Genomic DNA, 18658 nt, shown 5'->3' on the forward strand with positions numbered 1-18658 from the left:
CTCATTAACCAGTTCTTAAAAAAACAAAACTACTAATCTCCAAACAATGGCTGTATTACAGATTTCTGATGTTTCTATACGTAGCATTTTCAAAATTGTATTATCCAGCTATTTAACAAAACAGAACATATTATTTGGTTTGTGTTTCTGCACATGACAAGATTCTGATTAGTCTACTGCACCAAATTCAGCAGAGAGTAAATAATTTATGACTCAAGGGCCAATCTATGAGGGAGGAGCACAATTTGTTGAAATACTGCACTTTGGATTTGTCAATAGGACTAAAAATCCTCTGCATTCAGAAGCAGCTGTAAATGAACTGAGAAATTCAAGTTTAATTCCTGTGTACATCAATTACTTAGATGACATATGCTACAACTTTGAGTCATTTGTGGAAAATACAAGTGGTTCCACATTCCTAGCTGCTAGAGGTAGCCTCTGTGCACTCTTTCACACACCATAAAAATTTCATATGCTCTTCCAACGTATGAAGTTACAGGATATGCTTTGTAACCATTAGTCTAAATGGGGAAGTTTGGTTTGCTTTGTTTTAAATAGGTAGGACAACCAATACCTAGCCTTTGCCTTACATTTATCAGTTAGTATAGGATGATTCAGAAAATTCACTGATTTTAAATTATTTCACACTGTCATAAAACACATATTCTACGGTATTTTCTGAAAATTAAACTCTCTTCAAAAAAAGTTCATGATATTTCTAGAATAACTAGATGCCTCAGTTTTCCACTAACAGCTTAAACCATGTGGAAAACCCCCAAGCACGGAATGTTTAATGATCATACCGCATTCAAGTGTCTACCTCTCACCACAAAGACTATCCTCTGAAACACATAGCGAGCACCTCTTTGTTGGTTGCGAGTCATCAAACTACAAAGCAATGAAAAAAATTTGTCCAATAAGGCATTTATCCCACAAATCTTTCATAATTCCTCATTACGCCTTGAGCCCACTTCAGTTACTCCACTGCTTCCCAACTGTGGGATTAATTCTCGATTATAGGCTTGAATGCTACAGACTCAATCTTCATTTGAAGTATGTAATACAGATATTGTGAAAACATGAGATCAATATAAATACATGTTGGGCATAAACAAGTATAGAACTGCTCTCCAAGCCTCCAGATATAAAGTGTGTGGTGTTCACTATTTTTCAAAGATATCAAAGAATTTGTTCCTTTTTTGCAAAAAAAGCCTTCACATACCCTAATTTCTAGTTCCCACCCAGGAAATCCTAATTAGACTTGCCTACTGCTCTAACCTTCCCCATGAGAAACATGATCTCCACAATGATCCATGATAGCAGCGATTTTGAGAAGCTGATCTTGAATCCAACTTGTAGCCAGGCCATTAGACAGTGGTAAAATGTACACGTCCAGCACAGTCCTATAGTGAAAGCCAAAGCACCAAGTTGCAGAGCTGCTAAATGGGACTATAATCTTTCTTTTGCAGCTATACAGAGGGATAACGGGGTTTTAAATCTAAAATGAATAGATTATGTCACTGGAAGTTCAAGGTCCATAACACAGGAGGATGTAAAGAACAAAGCAGAAACATAGATAATAAAAAAAATTGTACCTCCTAAAAATAAACAGATAAGAGTTTTTTACCCAATAGCTCAAAGAGGCTTTTTTCTTAAGCACAAATGAATGCTTAAAGACAACAGGACAGGAACTATTTATTGGTCAGAATAAGGCATCTATCCCCAGGACTCAGGACATTTTTGCGTGAAATTCACGTGTTTCCACAGAAGCGTTTGAATCCACTGTGTTGTGTCATACTCTCAGAAACTTCTACTGGGGAAAGCCTATTCTTCAGTTGCTGTTCTTTTTTTAAACACCATTCTTACAAGAATCTAAGTAGTGAAACATGATTGAAAATGCTGAAGGAAACAGCCTTTCAGTCTAAATGTTCTACTATTATAAGGTTCTCATCACTTATCTCAGTATGTGGTGTTCATGACAGCACCTTGATGACTCCAAAGGAATGAATGTAGCGTTTTGTCAATATTTGAAAGTGTGAAACACTAAAACCAATTATACCTTAGAAGGGCAGTATAAAATTCCAAAGAGAAGTCTTCACCAGGCAAAAAAGTAAGCATGCCTGTAAGTCTGTGTATGCACTTAATACAAATGAACAAATAAACTGATTGTAAGAACAGCTTATGGTTCACCAATAATTGCTTTTGTAATGCGTATTAGAGACAAAAAGCCATACAAGTTTCAACTGTATATCACCCCATACTTTAAACCTTGTCATGTACAGTAACACAGACACAAAAACAGGGTTTCCAATTAAACACCTCCTTTAACAAAGCTGAGCTGGTGTCAGCACAAAGATTCATGTGACAAGTGTTTATCAGTGTTGGACTACTTCAAAGTATATGTCATTTTAAGTTATTTTCAAGAAAACAGTATATTGTCACAGTATTGAGGATATATAAGAATAATTTTAGAACAGATAACTTTAAAAGTTCTGTGCTACATGTACCCTTTTCTGCCTTGGTTAGCAAACACTGACTTAGGAATAACTCAATTTTTTTTCCAGCGTATTAGCTTAAACATTAACCTATGGACAAAATCTACTTAAAGTTGAAGCCACTTCCGGTATACAGAAGTAAGCTATGACTTCTACCAGCTTTCTACTTTTTTATACAAGATAGTACTGCAGAGAAGAAAAAAAAAAAAAGGTAAAAAATGAAGTTTAGGAATACTGAATACATCCCACAAAACCAGAAAGTTTAGACTTGATCCAACTATAGTATTTCATTCAATTTTCAAGTGAGCCATACCCAGGACTTTGTTTTCTGAGGCCCACAAATAGCTCAAAAAAATGTATGTTTTATGCAATTTATGTTAATTCCTTTAAAACAGTGCAACACCAGTTCAGGGAAAAGATCCCAGAATAACTTCTACAAGAGACAAAAGGGAAGACAGACATATATTCTTGTGATGTAGCTCCCCACTTGAGTTTCTGTATGTTTTAACCAAAGTCACCAAGAAAAAGCTGGGATCCCTTCCAATGTCTGTGATCAAGTATATGAACGACTGAGCACAGTTTACCCCACAAAAATAAAAAAAATCCCTGCAATATCCTACAATCGAGCAGTGTCTCAAAATTATTTGACCTTTTTTCCCCTTGTGTAATTCATTTTTTTGATGTAATTTACCACATTTCTCCCCCAGACTACAGTGACTGAACATTATTGTGAAATCTACCAACTTTTGGACTTCTCTCCATTGCTAAATAAAACTTGTTTTTTCGTATTTCATAGATGACATCTGCAATATTGCCAGATTAAATCAGAAGAATGTTAATTGGTTCTCGATTATTTACCCGATTGTAAAATGGATGCTGAGGTCCTGTCATACCACTATAGTAACTGCTATGAGGCTGCGGTGATAAAACTCCACTATTGAAAGGTCCATTGAAAGAGGTTGTAGAAGAGCAAGCTGATGAAGGCTGACTGAAGAGAGACGTTCCTCTAGCAGGTGCCTCATGTAAAGGCAACGTGGGATAAGGAAGACCTCCAATATTCATTTGATCTCTTGCAGCACGAACGTCTGAAAAATAAAAAGGTAAGAAAGAATGAGATGTTGCTTGAAATATTTGAAAAAGTTTTGATTTGACAATTCATTATAGTATATTTTGGTGTATTATGTTCTCCAATCAGAACTCATCAAGTAGAACATCAAATGTCACTTTCAGCTGCATTCAGTTGATTTCTTTTGAGGATCACCTATACACAGGAGTCTTTAGGAGAGTTAGTACAACTTCTTGCATAAATTTATGTAGCATATTAAATGCCTCTAAACATTCTCTCAGAGAGAACCAAGTTACAAATCCCAACAATTCCCAAATGGGATGAAATGCAGGAATACATCACACCAAGTATGTCTCTGATGGTAAGTATGTCTGATGTGATAGACCTGTACTGTTTCTGAAGAGATTAATGAGACAGAGCTTGTGAAAAAAGTTAGGCCATCTTACTGCAGCTATCCAGTGCAGAGAAGGAAGTTGGAAAAAAGTAAGAATGAAAAGGATTCCAGCTGAGGACTGAAGAAAAGCATCACAACAGAAAAGACAGGCAAGAAGAACTATTAATACCTGAATTCAGTTCCCACCTAGAATACCAACTGTCATACCAAAGACTCATAAGGATGCTATTTTAAAGTTCTGCTTTTTTCAAAGCTTTAGCATCTCTTATCAGATGGAAATGTTAGGATGCCTTAGCCTTACTCCAGAGCCAACAGCAAACTCTGAGACTGGACAAGAAGTGCCATACCATGTGTCACAACAATCCACAGCAACAGCGAGCAATCAGAACACATAATGCTGAGCAGAGTGTTTTTGCAGAACAGAACATACCTGAACCTAACTGCGGTTTTTGAGACTAAAAGCAAGATAACTGCCTAACACCCACTGCACAATAAACAACACTTGCCCTAGGATGATTTCAAATATCATACTATAGCAGGCTAAAAAGTAATTCACTGATACCAACCGCACAGGTATCTAGTGGGGTGTACATCAAATGCAGACATTCCACTTTGTTTCACTGACTTCAGTTCTACAGGATCTTACTGATGCTATTCAAAATCGTTAACAAAGAACTAGAATTCAACTTGCATCTCTACTACTAAAATATCATTGCGTGTATTGGTTTCCTCCATTCGCTAAAGCAGTCTTCAGATCAAGACCAGTGCACTCCTCCCCTCCAAAAGAAAAGCCACAGTCTAGTATGATCTGGCCTTTACAGCAAAGCTACTAAGATAAACTGAAGTCAAATCAGACAATCCAAAGGTCTGATTTGATGAACAAATCACAATTCTGCATAACATGCAAAGTGGCTCCACCTAAAATGAAAAGAAAGAATACAATGGTCATTTTCCATTTATTTGAAAGTATACTCACCTGCAATGATTTCTCGTAGCTTGGGATCTAAGTTTACTGTACATGGCAAAAAGGTTCTTACATCACGTGCAACAAGAACAGGGGTTCGCGAAGATAAAAATACTTCAAAGTTCCGTATGTCTCCATCAATTTCAAGCAGAGGTTCAACATCTTTAGTTGTAGGAATATTCTTTGAAATTCTGTGGGAGGAATAATTAGATAAATCATAAACCATGTTTATTACAGTATGACTTACACTTGCATAGTGATATTCTAGGAAGAAATACTAGTACACTTGCATCGATCCTCCCTGTTCTCCAGAAAATGAAGAGAGCCCATAAGAGCTGCACTGTCTGCAGAAAGAACAAGTTAACATTTTCTAATACGCAAAAAATCTGAAACTGTTAAGTAACCTCATCTAGTTGTACACTTCAGAGCAATCTCAAAGAAGCCATACAGAAGACTAAAATCAGATCAGGAATTTACAGATCAGTAACATCAAAACCAAAGTAAGGGGAAGTTAACATTTGACAACTTTAACCTCAAACATCCACTGAAATTATGATAGCCCAATCAGAAATTCCATGGTTAAAAAACTCATTTTTAAATGAACATTTCTTGTTACAGGAACACTGGGGCATTTTAGACATTGATCAAAACCCAACTGTACATGACTTCATGGTAAAAAGTGGAAGAACAACTGCCTGCTTTCAAGTAATTCACCTTCCAAGACAAGAAGCCACAAACAGACGTGAACAACAAAACAATGAGACATGATCAGTGTAAGGGACTGTTGATGCATTGTGACTATTGTCAAGCAACAGTGGGGTTTTTTTGTAAGCACTAGTATAAAGGACAATTTTAGGAAGGAACAAGGAGAAGGATTAAATTGTAGCCTTGCGGAAGTTTATGAAAAGCTCCTACCAAATGCAAGCAAGTGATGGAGGCTGACATGATGCATCAGATGGACCTATCTTATTTGACATCTCATCTCATAGTATCATGACTGATACCTCATTTGATACCAAATGAGAAAGTATAATCTAAATTAAAGATTACTAAAATTAAAAAATGTTTCTCACACCCAGTAAAATAAAAATGGAAACAGTGAAAGAATGCACTGAGAATGGTTGATATGGTTATAGTAATGACTGTAAAGTGACTGTGACAGCACTCTGTATGGATACAAGTGAAGTTACCATCCTGTATTTAAAGTAAAAAATATAAAAAAGTTATGGAAAAAAATGCATATGAAAATAAAAATCTTTATGTAAATATAAAATGAATGATGCACCTCACTAGTTAATGGCTTTTCCCAAAGGCAATTAGGATCGCAGTTCCATGAAAAGGGATGACTGAGCATAGACATGTTGACTGCTCTATAAGCTTCTGTAACTTGCTAAAAAGAAAAACTTAGCATAGCACAAAGAAAGCATAAGAGTCTCCTCTGATTACTGGACAATTAAAGCAGCTAAAGCAACTGCCAGTACTGTCATCGGGGAAAGGAGTGCACCGATGCATGGGTGGAAAGGGAGGAAGGAGCCCTCATGTACACTCAGTAATCTATCAAAGCGCAACCAAGAATCTCTTACATTAAATAAATACACACTCGTGTCTATGAAAAGAATACTTCAAAAAAAATCTGTTTGTAATTGAATTGTATTTTTAATACAATGAATAAACTAAATCTATCATTAGCTGAATGATCTTACCTTATTTCACAATGTTAGCTTTTTCAAAGCAATGATCTTTTATCTTTATTTTTAGATTCTTCATAAAAAGTAGAGTTTTATGTACCATGGGATTATTCCAGAGACATTAGTGGCAGATTTATGCAGAATATTTAGCATTCAACGTTAAGATAAATAAAAGAATCAAGGATCAATGCTAGATACCTGAAGTGCAACTGACATCAAAAACGTATATTAACCATGTGTTAATCTTTCAATCTCATCTTTTAGGACATTCTTGCCCTATACTAAAAGTAGAATTAACAAATTCCTATAAATTTTACCAGAAAACATCTGAATGGACCATGTACCTAACAGATGGAGGATACTGCCACACCATGCTGTCATAAGCAGTATCTACAAATAACTTTATTCACAGTGGGCTGTTACTTCTACAGCATAGGAAAATGTAACAAATATAAAGCATAAAAGCAAGTGTAGCTTATTGTCACAAAGGTTCTGATCTTGTAAATCATTATGAGCAGTCATCCAGACGGCAGTGGGATTATCCACTTAGGGAAGTTCAATGTATGTAAGGCTTCACAGGCTCCAGCCTTAAGAGAATAAAAGGTGGTGCTTCTGTAAGAAGACGAACTTCACACCCAGAGTAGCTTACAGTTTCAAAGAATGGATTGGTTCTCCAACAGTGTTTAAAGAAATCTAATAGGAGCTAAAAGTGGTCCCTCACCTCAACGAGTCAATGGGTCAAAGAAAAAAAAAGAAATTAACATCAGCAGTATCAAAGTATAACTTGTATACCCAACAGAATCTGAGAAGTATTTTACGTTAATATTTAGCTACTACCTTAGGTTCTTCTATTTTGCCTTATATAAAACTATGACTAAATTGACTGTAAATGTATATGTTTTTATTCAAACATCAGAAATGTAAAAAAACCCAAACCACTAATGCACAGTTTTATATATATATTTACTGTAGTATTCTAGACAAGAGTTCAACACTGGCAAAATGAAAATTAAGTCACTTTTTAAGTCAGGGACTGAAGAGTTAAAGAGTGGCCTACTTCAACACTTAAATCTACAAAATAAAAAGCCAAAAGAGAATGTGACATAGATTTAAATAAAACACACAGCTGATGAATCACATGAAAGAAATTAGCTGAATTTTAATGCCAGCTCTACTTAAGTCTGAATGTGAACAGTGTTCTGAATACGATGAACAAAGCTACTGTTCAGAAGCCAATAGCCCACTGCTGGTGTGCAGATTGAAGTCTCTATTCTAACCTCCTGAGCTCAATGTCTTAAACTACGCCTCTGAAAGAAATATTTATGTAAATGATAATCTTTTGGCAAAGAGCCACAAAAATCGCATGTGCCTGTACTTCTCAGATAAAAAAAAAAAAAAGGTTAGCATGTAAAGCACTTTAGGAGTTACTTTTCTAAAACACAAGCACACAGATCTAAAAATAAAGCACTGTGAACACCCTATTCTCCTTTTGGGGGTAGATTTTCCTGAGGCAGAAGAATTATTCTTTAAATCAAAAACATCAAAAACTGTCAGTTATAGAGTGTCTGTTTCCACAAGAAACTACTTGAATTTAAAAGGAATGAACCCAAAACAGAACATTACATTGACAGAAGACAACCTTAAAAATTCATTCCACTATTCTGCACGTGTTCTTTCCATGCACAGCTAAAATTAAAAACTGCTTTCAGTGTGGATTAGGTTATATTCCAACAATGATGGATTATTTTTGGATTTTTTGTCAAATAAAAATAATTTACTACAAGTACACATAGGTACGTCATTTTATCTTCCATTCAAGAGACTGAATTTGCTCCAAATTTTTTCCTAGTTTACGTTCACCTTGCACTTCCACGACTGACTTGGAAAACAACCACCATGGTCCAACAGTGGGTCCAGCACTGAATGTAGCCAGCACAGCTTAGATGCCAGGCTGTTGGGCTATACATGACACAGCCCATCTATTCACCACCTACTGCAGGAGATGGTCACCACCACAGGATGTGATCCTTCATCACCCAACCAGGTGGTAGTAAAATGGCAGCAGCATCAACTACCTTCATCCACACTGAAGGCTGTGCTGTGCCCCCATTCCCCGTTTGGTTGGTTACATCAGGTCCTGGAGTATGCCAACAGGCTCTATCACCTCCTTCTCCAGTCTCCAGCCAGGGGTTTCGCTGCCTGTGCTCAAGGCCAGCTCTGACGCAGTGCACCTGAGTAATCTGGGATCGGACTGCTGTGATAAGAGCTGCAAGAAGCCTCATTAGAGGTGTCTCTTACTTGATTCAAGAACTCGGGCCTTTCCCCTTGGTCCTTGCCTGAGCTGCATCTATATCCCTTACTGGTCATGACCTTGACTCACTGACTTGACTTCCTGGCTTGACCTAAAATGTGCCTTGTGGCTACAGACCACTGGGCTGTTTGCTGTCCCTGGTTACTGTCACTGAACCTGCTCTGATCTTCTGTTTGGCTACTGTGGTACTGCACTCCTTGCGCATGAGGACAACACCCTGTCTGTCTTGCTGTTCTCCCCAGCTCCCAGCTTGCCCTCTCTCATGGAGCAGCCTGCCCTGCTGCTGCTGGACGGGTGGAAAGTTGACTCCTCTGCAAGCTCTCATACCCAGAAGGGCCATTTTCCCCTGCTCTTTCCAAACCTCTCTCCCTGAAGGTGAAAACAAAGAAGTTCTACAAGTAACTCTTTGCACACCTAGTTTTTTTTCCCTCGTGTTTTACAGAAGCAAGTAACTACGTGGACAAGACTCATTTAACTTTTGCACTCCATAAAAAGCAACAGACCTAATTAATTGTTATTAAATAATAAATAGAGCAACAGAAGTCACGAGCATGAAGGCATGTCATGTTTTATCTTTCACATGCCTTTTGAATTTTCCTTTCGATACAGTTTAAGCAGCAAGTGTTGCTTAAAACAATGAAAAAACTTCTCATTAAAAGAGACACAAATACTTTTTTCTAAATGTTTGATACTGATAAATAGAAAACTAGAAAATCGGGGCCACTTTGGAATGCAATATGAAATTCTGATGCTTAACAGTCTGCTGATTAGACATCTGATCACTAATCCCTAATAATCTAATACTAATAATATAATGCTTTGCTCTGAAGTTATTTAACCTATTCTTCGCATGTGTGGTCAGTATAGTGACAATGTATCTTTATGCCTAAGGGTGCATTTTTTCTGGATTAAAAACTCTCATGCAAAATGCTCCAGATAATTTGCAGTACCATCAACATCTCAAGAATAGTGCTGCAAATATTGTTTCAAACTGAAATTTGCAACAGGTTATTTGAACATTGAAAACCAGCATTTGCTCACATACACATACTCTGCCTTGTATAAAGGCAGAGATAAAAAGTCATCACACACTCAATACTAAAATATAAAGGAATCAATGTTTTATCTTAATAAAGACCAAAAAAAAGAAAGCTATAGTTTGATATATCTATCTAGACAAAAATTATAAACCCCTTAGTGCATATTAAGCAGTACAGAGACTTCACTGAACAGATGCAATAGCTATTTAAAAGCTCCTATTACCGTAGGTATTCAGGAAAGCTTGCTTTGCAAAACTGATTCTAACTATCCAATTCAAGTAACAGTAGATAAAGCACCTCTTCTGAGTGTTGCTGCCTTTGATCATTTCAGAAAGAAAAACTATTTTGATCCTTAAGATTGATATTTTAGTAAGCTAATCTCCCACACCCAGTATCATGCACTGTCACTGAGCCATATTCAATAGGTCTAATTTTAATACAACTTTCCAGAATACACCCTAGACCAGCATTCTTTAAAAAAAAGAGTTAATACAGTTACAAATGCCTGGATTCATCCACAGCTTTGCAGTACTATTTGAATTAGAGATGGCAAAGGAATTTTAAAAAAATCAATATATTTATTACACAGATGGAAAAGCAGCAGAACAGAGTAGCGCAGAAGAACCTAAGACTGCTCAAAGCTACTCTGTAAACAAAAAAGTAATTATGTCTTACTAACTGACAAGTCCAACAAGATCACTCACACACATGAAATACAAGAATACTGTATTAATCTGGTTTTGGTATTTTGATTATTGAATTTCAGTTACAAAGCTACTTTATGGTTTTACGCAGGGATTCTTTCATCCAATACCTCCACCTGTGGGACCTCAGAAATTCAGCAAGTATTTGCAGGTCCTCTAACATTAGAAACGACCATGGTTCACCCTAGTCTCCAGCACAAGATTCTTTACTGAGGCTATGTTATGGCACACAGGACCAGGCAAAAGGACACTCCTACTCCAAAAGTCCATGGCAAACATTTCACTCTCAGAAGCATGAGTTCCACTTCTCAGAGTAAGTCAAAGACTTAATCCGTCTGTTGCAAATGCTACCCAGAAACAGAAGGCAAAACTGCAATTGCTATACTACATTAATAGGTTAATAACCAAAATTCAAGTCAACCAGGCCCAAAGACATACTAGTTCCTTTATACAACATTCGGATTACCTGATCTGTTCCTTATCTTGCCCTTTTGAAGAAGCTTCTTATAAAAGAGTTGATCTAATGAGGCAAATTTATTGTATGGGCATATGAGCAATCTGTTGCAAGGAATACTGGAGCATCAGCTTTCAAAGAATTTGATATTCCATGCTACTGCTCAGTAGTAGGCTTTTACAGCAATATGAGACACAAGTCTTTTCTGAATATGAAGTATTTTATCTCCTGCTTTTTCCTGAGAGACAGATTACATCACATTTATTGTGGGGTAAGAGCCAGGACATGGGCCACTAGCAGTATATAGCCAAGAGATGCATTTCCAGCTTACCATCTACCTCACAACGTTTTCCCAGGTTCTCAGGTTTTGAATAAGTATTCTATTTTTGACAAAAACATTCAGCAGACACAAAAAGCCATCATCTCCAATTTTATTAATTCCCCACAAAGTACAGAAGTGTCATGAATTGACTTACACAGGCTGAAAATAAAAGTTTTCTTTCCTGAAATTGTTTATAGTGTTGCTAAAACTAAGGCTTCTTTCTGTGTTCTACCCTAAACTAGTATCAATCGGTGCTTGGAGGGATCTGAAATATGCTCAGGAGCATTTTTGAGAGATGTCATTAATGCACATTAACTATACTGTAAGCATTTTAAAATTATCTAGAAAGTATTTTAGAAATATGACTTACTACTCTATATTATAAAGGTAACTAAAATAAGCTAAAAAGACTCCTCTCTCTTGTTTTGATCAGCTTTTGCTCCAATCCTTTTTCTCTCCCTGTTACCTTTTCATCTGAACTTGATTCTTACTTGTCATGTCCTCTGGTACTCTCTTTACTTCTCTTTTATGTCTTGCCTCATGTAGGTCTATTTAGTAGACAGTTTGGGCAATAACCACCTACTACTCAACCGGAATGTTGCCTTTTAACTTTGAGATCACATTATTAGCACAGTAAGAAACATAGTAACCTTGTGTCCTGCGTTTTAAGTAGGAGGCAATAAAAGGAAACTGAAAAACCAAAAGCGGGTTAAATGTTTAGAAGTAATGCCTCACTGTGAGGTCTACGAGAATATTAAATTGTCTGCTTAAAGGAAGTGATTTATTTAAACCTGGCCTGGGCAAAAGATGATTCCAGAGAACATTATAACCAGAGTGATGAATGTGGCACCTTCCATAGCTTTTTCATTTTTAATTTCTATAATCACTAAAAAGCTACACTTCTTAAATTAATACATCAATAGATTTTATAAAACTCGCAAATCCCTTAAAAGTTAATTTTACCCTTTCTATTAAAAAGTATTCAAACAGTGTCAAAACTGGAATTAACATAATAACCTTCCAGAAAAGTTACATTTCAAATGTTCTTGCTCAATTTTAACATTGCTAGAGATTTGCTGAAAACATGCAACGCACTTTTAAAAAAGAATAATTTAATAGATACTTGTCTAAAGCACTGTAATGAAAAAGTAGACAGATAATGCTTATCTTCAGTTTTTATTTTACTTCTTTTCTTCTTACTTATGTATATTAACAAAAAACCCTCAAATGATTTAGACAAAAGCTTTTAGCTCAACACATAATTGCAACAAAATTACAATAATTGTACCAATTAAAATAATCCTGAATGAACAGTTTGTCATCTTAATGTTCCAATGGTTTATAGAAGGATCTACTTAATTAGCTGAAATTGCTTTCCAATGTTAGTATCAAATGTCATTTGTTAAAAGTTGAACGATTTCGAAAATAATTTAACAAAGCAATTTTACAAAACACCAAGAACCAACATTTTCTTTTCAGCTGAATAAAGCAAGCAGATGTGTCATCAAATTGCTATAAAAATAAATGAGCCTTTATATGGGGAAAAATAAATTTTACTACTAGTGCTACAGAATAGTATTTTCTGATTTTTTTTATGAAATCAATTTCTTTAATAAAATAATTTCATATCATTTATATCTTGGCGGTATTTTTAGTATGCTATAAATACAGGTTCATAAATTGAAGTAGTAAACAATGAAGTAGAAATATTCAACTGTACGTGAAACAGAAAAATGTTTTAACCTGCCTAAGTGATTTCCTAATTTGATTCACATGGGCATATCACACAAAAGATCTGAACTTATCAGTAAAGCATAGCACCAATTAAACTACGCTATAGAACTCCAACAGTAATCAACTGCTGTTCCACTTCCAACTAAGTTAGTTTTTACCAGTTTAATCTGGAAAAAAAAAAAAAAAAAAAAAAAAAGAGAGAGAAACACAGGATGAGTTGTCTAGTAACCTGAAATGAAGTATTTTTCTGGCTGGTTAACATTACTAGAGATAACTATTTCTGTGGTTGCTTCCAAAAAGGGGTAGTATCAGTAGAAAGACTGGAAAAAAAGCAAGCAAAATCATGTACCAGTGCTGAAACTGGAACGATAACGTCTAGAACTGAAGAAACGAAGAACCACAGACACTTTCCATTACTGATAAATCAGATAGGGCAGATAGATGTCTTCCACAAATTATTCCTCAGAATGGTGTAAGAGTTGCAAAAGCATTAAAAAAAGTAGTAAGCTATGGCTGTCTTAGATCCTTTAGTCACACACACACAAAAGAATCCCGAATAAAAGAAAGCTATTATGTTATTCTTCTAAATTTGGTGTGTTCTGCTTTGGCACATCATTTTGCCATCCAATTTGACATCCATCATAGGTAGGCATGCATATATATGTGCACAAATACTTTATTTCAGAGGTTAAATTAAACCCAAGTGATGGATTATATGTTGTTAAATTTTAAATAATGGTTACTTACAACACTAAGGAAAGCACAACCATTTTCTCATCCTGGAAGATATGTATCTTTTTTCAAAATCAAATATTTAAGATTCCCGATTTCCATAGTTTCCTTCAGCTTTCCAAAAAGCATGTTTTCAAGGAGATCAAGCAAGGGTGGAGATCCTAATCTGAACAGATGGCTCATGAGAGTTTCTTCTATCCTGAGCCAAGCTTTCATGTTCTAATATTTTGAATGAATATATAAGAACAGCCACCCCACAGAAATTCAGAAACCAGCAACTATTTCTGATACCCTCATAAAAAAATTGATAAGCCCTGTCTTAATATCCCAGTTTGAGCAAAGCCTGGGCAAAGAATGACAGGTAGGACTTTCCCTCATGACATCAAGCACGACAAGCAGAATAACATCAAAACCAGCCAGTAGGAAGCGCTTGAATAGAAGGTTGTGTGAATACCTGAATTTTGTATCATTAAAAAAATTGTAAATTCAGTTCTGGGGTGAGCACTCTCCTCTTCCCATTGAGGATCTTTAAGCACCGAGACAGTGAGTCATGGTCTCTCTTATGACTATCTCCCCAGATACACCAGCCTTACAATTCTCAAAGTTTCACCAGGTAATAGCAAGAATTATATTCAGAAAAATATGAAATCTAGATCCTAACTCCATGAGAGAGAGGATAGTACTTACCATGGCTCTACCAAATTCCTGGGTGAATGCTCTACCCCAATGGTATGCAGACATGACCATGAAGAAATCAACTTTGTACTGACTTTTTTTCCAAGGGGCCCTCCATAACAGGTAGGTCATTAAATTGTCCTGGTAGCCTGCAGTGTGTTCCCTGCCATTTTCATTTCAAAGGCCAACTGGAACTTTACTACAATGCCCATACCTCCCTGGACAACTCGTGCTTACCAGGACCAGAAGGTTCCTGCAACTTATGACAGAGCCTGCCCCAGCACTTGGTATAATGGATTTAAACACATCTATCTTCAAATTAATGTAGGCTTTGCTGCTATGTTTTGTGCTAAACCTCATCTGCTGCGAATGTGCTCAAACCACATTTATTTGTTCAGGCTTTTTAAGGGCTTCAACTACTGACTCTCAAGGATACTGAATAGGCTCTAGATGCAAGGTAAGCACCACGAGACTCAGGCCTTGCATTAGCAATCCTGGGCATTCCCACTAGTCGAACTGTAGATGTTGCAGGAATTTCTGGGGTAAAAATTCAGACATCCATAGTTTTTCAAGTGTTTACAAGTTTAGTCAGTTATTTTCTGAATTGCGTTCTTGAACTCAAGGGGCATATACATGCCTGAAGCTTCACTTTCAACTCTATAAACCTTAACACATGGAACAGACTTTAGCAGCAAAGACAGTCCAGCTACTAACAGCTTTAGGAAGTGACAGGCTGGTAAATCTGCCACATCTACAAGAGAACTGGTTAGCTCATAGATGCAGAAACTCTCCCTAACACCTACAGATTTCTGAAGGACAAAGGCCCACAGGCAAGAGGGTTACAAAATTACTTTAGTGACTCTAGGAGCATCTCCCAGTAGACAAAGTACTGAAGACTTTGGTTTCTGCTGTGATAAGAAGGATATAAACAGATAAAATGTGTTCAGCAGACTATCTCATTTAGTGAGCAAACCTAATGAGGAAAGGGACTGAGAAGACATTCTCTCCCACACAATCAGCTTTAATAGCACGATTTTTAATCAACAAGGTGACAATATCAAATCACTGTGATCTACAGCCTTAAGCAGTAGAAAATATCAAGGAACAAAGTCAGATGACTACAACTCTGAGCCTCAAACTGAAATGAAAAACTAAGGCCTTGGGGGAAAAGAAATAAATTACTCAAATGTCTTACAGAGGAAGACTTGAGAATCCAAAAAGAGAGGAAAAAGTATTCAAGCAAAAGTGGGACTCCTCACTACATGGAAAATTGGACAGTGACGATATTCACAGCAAAATTTGAAGTGAGATTAGGGCTCTCCCCATCCTCTTTAATATCTTCTCTACTTTGGTACAACTCTTTTGAAATGTGATGACTAGAATCTCATAGTGTTTAGAATTTAGATACATTAAAATTTGTGTAATACAAGACCTTCCTTCTTTCCATTGCTTTGATAATAACTCCTAAAGACACTGTTTCGTTTTCTGACTGTTGCTGAACACTGAACGTATTTTTTCAGAGAAATCAGCAATGATTTGTGAATTTCTTTCCTCAATGCAGATCTACATCCCGTTACTATGCTAGCAGGATTATAGATGAGATTATTCTCCCCAATATGCTATGACACCTATATCCACCATGACTTTGATCTGCAATTTACTCATAGCTACTTCCACAACGCTCTGTGAAACAGCTGTCCTGGTTATACCCCCACATTACATCATCTCCCTCTGCCAGACCATTTACAGGTATGTCAAAGAGCACAAGTACTGTCTCTGGAAATTTTACCTGCAAGTTTCTCATGAGACTATTATTCCTATCTTTCACTTCCTTCTTTTGTTTTCCTGAGGCAATCTTGCCTGTTATTTACCTTAAATTTTAATACATTTACATGTTCTTAGATCAAGCTCTTGCTTAAAATTTCTTAAATTTCAAAATATTACATTGCCTTCTTCACATGTTCATTAACTGTTGAGAACTCAGTTTCTTGAAACATATCTTCTCTCTACAAAAGTCACGGTAGCTTTTTGCAGTATATCATTTATTTAGATCTGGCACTGACATTTATTCTGGTGTCATGGATGTTTCATTTAGTTTTCACAAGACAGCACTTCCCATGGCTGGCTAATTTACAAATCTGAGAAGTATCAGTTGCAAACATTCAACAGAAACTTGCTTTAATCTGACAACTTAATTCTCTTATAACTTCATTTAACACAAAGCCCATGTATTTTATTCCACTTCAGGGCTTTAAAAATTTGCTTTTTGCAACTTCTGCAAACCATTTTGCCATTACACAAAACTGACATTAGAAAGACTCTTTCCAGCAACATGGAGAACACAGCACAACAAATGTGGAGGAGTATTAACAGTATGTCACAATTATAAATAAAATTGCAAAAATATTTAAAGTAGACCAGGAAGGAGAGGTCGGTAATGACAATAGTGGGCTTGACCACAGAACAACCTAAACGGAAAAGAGGAAGGAGAACACAACAGATTAGAAACCAGAATTAGGAGCTTAACCTGCAAGGAGAGATGAAAATTCTGATGATGAGAGATGACTTAAAAAGGCAACACAAACCCAAAGGAGTAAATACTGGTAACTAATAAGTATACCAACTGAAAGCTAAACCAAGCAAAGACCCAGACCAGCAAAGAGAGAGGCTGGAAGTGAGAGAATAGAAGTGAGATGATAGAGCAAGTCAGTTTAAGGATCTAAAAGGAGTAAAGACATTTTTCTCCGGAATCTGAAACGAAAGCCAACAATGTAGACTCAGCATTTTTCTATTTTCAAAGTCTGACACAATTACAAAGCATGGACTTGTTCCTCTCTATGAAAGAATTACAACAGAGTGTCTCTACCTGTTACTAAGAGAGAAGTCTAAATGATTCCAACCCATAAAGATTGTTCACAGAGGTGTGCCTGTGCCACAAACTGAAGTCTAATTTTGGTGGTGTTTTGGGTTTTTTTTAAGACCCTGGGAAAACATTGCCAATGTAACATTCAATAGGTTTTCCCATCTCTGCATAGTCTGATACAGTAAGACACACTACTCCTGACAGAACTGGTTTCATAATCATCAATATTGTGCTTCCATATGCATCATACTATCTATAGGAAAGTACTCATAAATTTACTTTCCCCAACAATCCTTCACAGTAAGAATGTATTGGTTAGCTTTTTTTAAAAAATAACAAATTGAAGCACAGAGATACAGGTATATTTATTTAGTAACCAAGTTGAGATATCCAGGTTTTTTTCAGAGTATTCCACCTACTGAAAGCAGAGCTCCCACTAGGTTCGGATACAGCTCTGAACAGAGAGCTTACAAGCATCAGCCTACAGAGCCATAAGCTGGATACCTCCTCCCAAGGGAGGCAAAATTACTGCCCAAGCGAAACGTATGATAGTCCAGCATCACACAAACTCTGACAAATAGTTCTAGAGCAGCTTTCAGCTGTCTTAGTTCAATCTTCCTACTGCATTCTTTTCAAATACAACAGATAGCACTGAGACATGACAGAGAGTGGCCCTCCCCTTTACTACATAGCCTGTCTATACATTTTGCAAAATAATTTCTGGATGTTACAAGACAGGAATCTTACAGAGGCAAAATAGCATATGATCATATAAATTATATATCATAATGCATGCATAGAGGGGAATTAACTGCAGACTATTTTGATTCTTTAATTTCTTAATGCTTGACTACTTGTTTCCATTTTACTATACTTTTTATATGTTGTGAAAGTATTGCTTAGTCTTTGAAATACTGAAAAACAAAGCATCTAGTGAAAAAGATATCACTAATGTTAAACATGAGTACAGAATATGTTAAAACAACCAGGCGATCAGAAGCTGTGGGAGCCAGGCTGGCCAGGCAGCCATTCTGCGAGTGCCATCTGCCGGCACCGTGCTGCCCCACACAGCGGCACTGCGGCTCGCTCCTGCGCCGAACCCCACTCCCCACAGCATCAGCGAGACCGACAGTCAGAGCTGCTTATAATGTGCTTCCAAACATACAGCACTAAAACAACACAGGTTTTATTACCACTTACCATACCCTCAGCGCAC

At 36.6% G+C, this 18658-nt stretch overlaps 1 protein-coding gene across 6 annotated transcripts in view; it reads right to left on the bottom strand.

The window, feature by feature from the left end:
* KIDINS220 (kinase D interacting substrate 220) overlaps positions 1-18658 on the bottom strand; it is an 85257-nt gene that overhangs the window by 19535 nt on the left and 47064 nt on the right. For all 6 annotated transcript variants that reach the window (XM_074820016.1, XM_074820018.1, XM_074820017.1 and 3 more), the window contains 2 exons: positions 4932-5110; positions 3354-3580 (listed from right to left, as the gene is read on the bottom strand). In XM_074820016.1, the coding sequence (XP_074676117.1) occupies positions 3354-3580; positions 4932-5110 (406 nt within the window). The remainder of the gene's footprint in view (positions 1-3353; positions 3581-4931; positions 5111-18658) is intronic.

The sequence above is a fragment of the Strix aluco genome, chromosome 3 (genome assembly GCF_031877795.1).
Source record: "Strix aluco isolate bStrAlu1 chromosome 3, bStrAlu1.hap1, whole genome shotgun sequence".
Taxonomy (NCBI): domain Eukaryota; kingdom Metazoa; phylum Chordata; class Aves; order Strigiformes; family Strigidae; genus Strix; species Strix aluco.